At 48.0% G+C, this 7,102-nt stretch overlaps 1 protein-coding gene across 6 annotated transcripts in view; it reads left to right on the forward strand.

The window, feature by feature from the left end:
- Positions 1-7,102, forward strand: part of GGT5 (gamma-glutamyltransferase 5) — a 39,432-nt gene extending 32,330 nt beyond the window's left edge. For 3 of the 6 annotated variants that reach the window (XM_030583178.1, XM_030583180.1, XM_030583179.1), the window contains 5 exons: positions 986-1,176; positions 2,434-2,531; positions 3,648-3,760; positions 5,377-5,487; positions 5,759-7,102. In XM_030583178.1, coding sequence (XP_030439038.1) covers positions 986-1,176; positions 2,434-2,531; positions 3,648-3,760; positions 5,377-5,487; positions 5,759-5,905 — 660 coding nt within the window. In that variant the 3' untranslated portion in view covers positions 5,906-7,102. Of the gene's footprint in view, positions 1-985; positions 1,177-2,433; positions 2,734-3,647; positions 3,761-5,376; positions 5,488-5,758 lie in introns of those variants that run through there. The other 3 variants (XR_004003008.1, XR_004003010.1, XR_004003009.1) reach the window with 3 other exon arrangements.

Raw genomic sequence — 7,102 nt, forward strand, 5'->3', positions numbered from 1 at the left:
GCACAGTGCCAGAAGGCAGTCAGAAGTGCTATTGCAGATCTCAGACTGTGCCTGTGGCACAATCAGTGGGGAAAGGGAAGAAATGGAAATCAATTTGCTGTTAATTGTCTATGTATTTTAAAGTCCAGTCAGTGTTTCCTTGCTAATAAGAGTCATGTACCCCAACCCCATAAAATTTCATTGCTCACTGGTCCAGTGCATCTCCATCTCAATGGAACTCTTACTTGTAAAATGAATATATGCAAACTTGGGCTTTCTGCCCTGACTGTCTATTGGATAGTTGATAGGAAACACTTTCATGGAGAACAGCTGTTAATTTGCGGCCCCTTCCTCCTCCCCTGCCTTCTCTATAGTTTTGATGCAGGGCTGCTGTTTCTGTTTTGAAACCTCTTTGTCATAAACTCATATGCTTTACACTCCCTATGATAAACCTTCCAAACAACCTGCCAAGTCCCGTTAAGGTTCATTAGAACACTGCACTGCAACGTTAAATGTTACTTCTCTCATGCTTACCCGTGCTGAGTAGGGATTTACTCTGTGTAGTTCGGTTGCAATGGGGAAGAAGTAAAATCAGTGGGACAACTGGTGGAGGACAGTACTGCTCAGTTTGGCTGAGGGTGGCAGAATTGGGCCCTGTGTTCTCAGACAGTCTCAGAGTCAGTATGTTGATTGTTTCATTTCAATGGCTTTGCTCACCTGATCAGTTAAAGCAGGAAAGAGAATCTGGATTACAGGCATCATCCATTGCTGTTTGCCAGAGTGTTCTCATTTGTTCAGGAGTTGGTTATTAAGCACTGATAGCTCTGCTTCGTGTTGTTTGAGGCGGTGGGTTGTGGGGAACAGTTGGGCAACAGATGCTTGAGTGGTGATGTAGATTCTCTGAATTTCATCACCTTGAGTTAAACCCCATGACCACCTCCTCAGTCTGCAGCAGCATCCCTGTGCTCTGGAATGGTCATCTCACTGCCCTTGGCCTTATTCCTAGGTGATTATTCAGGAACTGTTGTCGAACTCCTTTGCTGAACTTGTCAGGAAGCGTATAGATGACAGAGGTGACCATCCAGGCAGTTTTTACAATCTCTCACAGCCAAGCAACACAGGCTACGGCACCTCCCACGTCTCCGTCCTCGCTGAAGATGGCAGTGCTGTGTCTGTCACCAGCACTATCAACCAGCCGTAAGTGACCAGAGCCTGGTGATTTGGTCACCCAAAGGGAGTGTGACTGGGACTCTGCTGAGTAGGTTTGTGGGGCTCCTGGAGCATCCGAGCGTTGGTAGTGCCACCTGAACCCCGGCTGCTTCCCATCTTGTGACTCTCTGGAAATGGCTTCAGTCTCAGGTCTCCCGTCTCTCCCCCACCTTCACTCTTTCGCAGGTTGCCACTCGGTGCGGGGGGAAGGAGGGAGGGGTTGCTGTGCTGTACTCACAGGGAGGGGACCAGATGGCCAAGGTCTGTAGTGAAACTGACACACAATCCTACTGTCCAGTATAACAAACTGGCACAGCCAGTTACCTGGCTCCCAGGCTGGTTATGAACAATACAACAGCCTGTGTTACAGTTTCCCAGAAATAGGCAAGTCAGGGGCAGGGATGTAGCTACCCACAGGACAGCCGTACTCTGAGCTTCCCTATGCTTTCTCAACCAGTCATCTGAGTTTGGTTGTTCCAAGCTGGAGCAGTGAAACGGCCTCCTGCCTGCTATCAAGGGACGTAGCCCCAAGCCACCTCACTGCCACGCCCACTCGAGTCAAACAAGACAAACAACTTGCTCAGTAGTTTTTGCTACTGAGCCACCTATTGAGAGGTGCCCTAGAAAGTGGCAGCCAGCAACTCTTTTACAAGCACCTGGACTCAGCTGACTTAGGAAGTAGAAGTGGCTCAGTTTAGTTGCCTGCAGGGCCGCCCGGGATGGGGGGGGGAAGAGGGGCAATTTGCCCCAGGCCCCGCAGGGGCCCCCACAAGAATATAGTATTCTATAGTATTGCTACTTTTTTTTATGGAAGGCCCCCCCACCCCCCGAAATTGCTTTGCCCTTGGTCCACTGAATCCTCTGGGCGGCCCTGGTCACCAGAACAGTGATGGCTCTAGCCCAGCACAAGGGTGTAGTATTTACTCTGATTTCAAAACTTAGCCATACAAAAGGTAAAACTCTCTTGTCTCTTCTTACAGATAGTGGACTCAGCAACCCACACAGCCTGTGGTCACACAACAGTAAATATAAAGGTACCCCAGCCTTAAGGCACTGGCACCTCTGCGCTGAATATGGGCTTAGCAGAGTCTTCCATGGGCTCCTGAATATGGCAGTGCTAGGTTGGCATGGTGCAGCATGGCCAGTGGTAATTCCCAGAGGGTTCTCTGCTGTTCTGTCTGTCAGGGATCTTTGGCATGACAGTCCTGGACTACCACATCTCACATGTGCTTTCCCTCCACTCAGGTTTGGCTCAATGGTATATTCTCCAAGCACTGGGATCATTTTAAATAACGAGCTCGCTGACTTCTGCAAGAAGAAGCCAAAAAACAAGATCACTAGCGGTGAGAGCTGTCACCTCGTATCTAAACAAAAGGCCAGAATGTGCCGTGAACATCCACAAACCTTTGGATGTGCTCCCCGATCTTGAGCAGCCAGCTCATAGCTCTGAGCCTGAAGTGCACCTTGGGAAATGATCTCCAGTAAGACATTCCAAGGGTCAGAGGTTACTTTTCCTCCCTGGTCCCTTTCTGACCAGAACTAGATGTGAGTTTGTTCTGAATTAGTGCAGTACCTGTAAAGTCTGTAAAACTCTTTCATTCGTTTTCTGGGCAGGGCATACAAAGCAAAGGCAAAATGCTGAGAAGCTGAACTCAGAAAAGTAACTACAATCCATATAGGGATAAATGCTGCAGTGCTGACTTTCGGCTCCCAGTGACTTCACAATTCTCAGATTGTGGGAAAATAATAATCCCAAGACACACGCATCCACCAAGAATTTAAATAGTTTTATTATAGTGCCAGAGGTGTATTTATATCTGTACAACCCTATAAGTCTATATAAAGTGCTTGAGCCTGTAGGGTTACCAGATAGCAACTGTGATAAAATGGGACTAGGGGGGCGGGAAATAGGCACCTATATAAGAAAAAGTCCCAAAAAATGGGACTGTCCCTTTAAAAACAGGACATCTGGTCACCCTAAACGTGGGGCTAGTGGCACATTGTTTTCCATGTTGGCAGATAAGTTTCACCGCAAGGAATTCTTCCATGGCTCAGCTATGCCAAAGGTTGACAGAACAGTGCCTTTCTGCCCAGGTTGTGCCTATCACTAGTATCTAGTTTCAGCAGTCCCCAAAGAAGTTTGAGGCTGCAGCACACTACAGAACTAAGCAGGGCTGTGAGAGCATCTTCATAGTTACAGGCCTCCTCTAGTGCAGGTTGGGCTTCCAAGGAGTGGCCTCTGGCCAAGGGAGATAAAAACAGTGTCTTCCCCCCGCCCCCCCGGTTGCTTTCCCCAAGACTTGTATTTCTGGAACAACTGATGGAAAGTTGAATTGCTGAGGGGAATGGGTGAGGTTCAATGTGGGACAGGGAAGAGCCAAACAGATATTTGCCATGAACAAAGTTTGTTTTTTCCCTATGGCCAGAAGGGCCAATAACTCATTCTCCATCTTCTCTAGGAGAGAGACCCCCCTCTGACATGGTTCCTTCCATTCTCGTCTCCAAAGATGATAACTCCAAGCTGGTGATTGGAGGCTCAGGAGGGGACCTGATTATCAGCGCCACTGCCTTGGTGAGCGAGTGACCGCGTGGCATGGGAGGGAGCACTAAAGTTACTGCTCTTCATTTGAGTTTCCTCCTACTAAATGCATGAAACGTTCATAAACCTACCTGCAGGGCAGAGGGGGCCGCAGCTCCTTTTGTCGGTGCTGTTAAGACTGTTTGAGAGTGCTGCAGGCCCACCAGCCTTTATGACTACACTGGACACTAGCCCAAGTGGGTTTTAACAACACCATGAACTGGAGTTTCCTTCACTTCATGGCAGCTCTGTCATTGCCCCACAGGCATGGCTTACTTTCTTGCTAAAAGCAAGAGGTGATGTGTCTACTGGAGGTAGAGAGGATGAAATGGGAGCTTATTAAAACTGGTACCATCTCCCAGACCAGATAGGGAATGTTCCCATCATCTTGCACACTCCGTGTCCTCTTTCACAAACCTGATGCAATTGCTAGTCCTGTCCTTAAAAACTCCTCTCATTAGAGGTTGGGGAGTGGGAAAAATAACTTCCTCTCCATAGAGGTTGGGGCCAAAGTGTCCCCAGGTTGCTTTCCAGGTGAGGTAAGGGATTTCATAGGACTCTCTGGCCAGCTCGAGAGGCAAATCTCCCCTTCACTGTTGGACCCATCATCTCTGGATGCTGAGTCGCATTCATTCTCGCCTTCTTCTTTTGCTAGTTTAGGCCTTTCACTGACAGGAAACCAAGGCGGTCACTGTAGGCCAAGGTGTTGACTCAGCCTTGAATGACTGCAGTTAGGGATGGGCAAAACCAGCCTTCTAGTCCATCTCCTGTCCCCTAGGGCCTGTTGTTCTAGGGTGGAGTCTGTTTTTAGAGGCTAAATGAACCCCTGATTGCCAGCAACAGAAAGACTCATCCCAGAAGCTTGTTAAAGCTCTAGATATTGTTCTTAACAGTTTCATAACATCTGGGCTGATGTTCAAATGAGGCAAGGGTGAATCAAGACAGATTCCGACTCTGTCCCTTTCATTTGGACCAGTGAGTGCTGTGGAGTCGTGGGGTGTGGAGGGAAAATATGTGTGTGTTTGTTCCAGTCCCGCCACCTATTTCAAGGGTAGTATTGGTCTGTTGAAGGAAGCTGGGTCTAGCCCTCCTTGGCCCATGGAACAACAGGGTGTGGCGAATAATCTGCTTTCCCTTGGTATAGTGCACAGCACCTTTATGGCCAGTTGTCTATGTGAGATATGGGCACATAACAAAAGACTATTGTATCAACCCTGTAGGTATTCTCGTGAGGGTCAGGATTGTAGTCTGGCTTTGTGAGCGAGTTCTAGGGTTTCCTAGAGAAACCAACATCACTGGAGGATAATTAATGCAAATCCCTAGTTAGGCAGCCAGTCTGGAGAAGACTCGCTCTATGGTGGAAACTGCATATACTAGTTTGACCAGGATCAAGAGGCCTGATGAACTAAAGCTGTCACAGGTGCCCATCCAGATGTAGGGAGAGCAGACACTCTCTCTTGATCCTAGCTATAACTGGTGTAAATCAGTAAACATTCCATACAACCAGGATATAGCCCAAAGGCTTCAAAGGTTTGCATCAGTGTCAATGAGAATTTGACCCAGTTTCTCACCCTTCACCTTCGTTAACTGCTGCGTTTGATCCACTGCAGGCGATCATGAACAAACTCTGGTTTGGCTATGACCTGGAGCGTGCCATCTCACTGCCTGTTCTCCATGCCTCCATGAACAACTCCATCCAGTTTGAGCCAGGCTTTGATGAGGTGAGCAGCTTCCGTTGGCTCTCCCTGCACGTATTGCTTGTCCTTTGTGTGGGTTACAAATACAACTGGCAGGCAGATGAGTGCTCCTTGTCTGTCACCACACCAAATGCTAGGAGGGTCCCACTTCCAGCTGATGCCCCTTTTATTTGAACCCAGTCACTGGACCAGCTGCTCAACATGTTTCCGTCCCATGGGAGAATAAGCCCAGATGCAACACACAACAGAGGCCCCGGCGAGACTTACTTCGTTTTTTCTGCTCCTTCCCTTTCAGGCTGTTAAGGGGGAACTGCTGCGCAGAGGACACCATGAACAGAAACGCACCATGTTCCTGAATGTTGTGCAGGGGATTTCAAAGGAAGGAAGATGCATCTTTGCTTATTCTGATCGAAGGAAGCTGGGGAAGTCATCTGGGTATTAAGAACAAGTGCTGTAGCAAACATTTTATTGTAGCCAAAAAGAGTATGAAATAACTGGGTCCAGCTATCCTGGAAGCACCCCTGACATCTCCTGTACCAGTCGGACTTCCTGAAGCCACCTAGCAGAGAGTGTGGTGAGACTCATAGTAACAACTGACCCTCCAATATATGGAAAGCTACATTCAAGCTGTTACAGGCACTAGTCAGCCAGTCTTGGCTAGAATCATACCCTCCATTTATTATATCTGCTAGTTGGGTCCAGAGGACAAAGGACCAGCACTTGTGTGATATATAGAAATACATTTTGTGAACAGAGCAGCTAGTAACCAAGCAGAATTTGGAAAGGGGAACCAGGCCCAGTGCCAATGGGAGCTGCCCTCAGGGACCTGACTCTATCTTCCCTAGAGTCTAAAGAGCCTCAGATAGGAGGGGGGGTGGTTTCTTTCTGGCTTTGGAACCCCCCCCCACACACACACACACATGTGAATGTGCTTTCTGGCCACACCATTAATGTGAAATAGGAAGCTATGACAGACTTCTTTCTTTGCTCAGGTGTGTTTCAGCACCACCAAGTTGCACAGCAGAGCTGCAAGATACAGCTTTGCATGGACACACGATAAGGGAGTGAGTCTAACAGTATTTTGTCTAGCTCTTGCCTGTCCCATGGGTATCATTTGACATTAGCATTAGCACAAACCTGTCTATATACTACAGCATCTGTTGCCACAGTCAGCTACTCTAGGAATGAGGGCCACCTCTGTAGCAGCACTGAAGGTTTCTTAGGCACTGCCTAAGAGAGAGTCTCTACAAATGAGCGGTGCAAAGTGTGACTGTGCATTCGTGTGGATAATGTGAATTCTTTTCTCCTTTGGAAGGAACTGATGATGTATTATTACAGATAATCTTCCAGTTTTACACCTCTCCCCTGGGGGTGGGGAGCCCTACGCCTTTGTCAAATTTCCTTGCTCATCCTTATCTAGATGTGAGCCACAGTGAAGCTGAAGAGAGGCCCCTGGATGAGTTGAAGTGAGGATGCACAAGAAAAGGAAATGAATATTTCTTCAAAACAGGAGGAGTGAAATGGGTTCTGGGAGGACCCTTTAAAATAAGGGTGCAGGTAAGAGTAGCCATATAAATAAGAAGAAAACAAAGAAAGAGGAAGTGGGATCGCTAAACACTGAGGATGGAGTGGAGGTTAA

Source organism: Gopherus evgoodei, chromosome 13, assembly GCF_007399415.2.
Source record: "Gopherus evgoodei ecotype Sinaloan lineage chromosome 13, rGopEvg1_v1.p, whole genome shotgun sequence".
Classification (NCBI taxonomy): domain Eukaryota; kingdom Metazoa; phylum Chordata; order Testudines; family Testudinidae; genus Gopherus; species Gopherus evgoodei.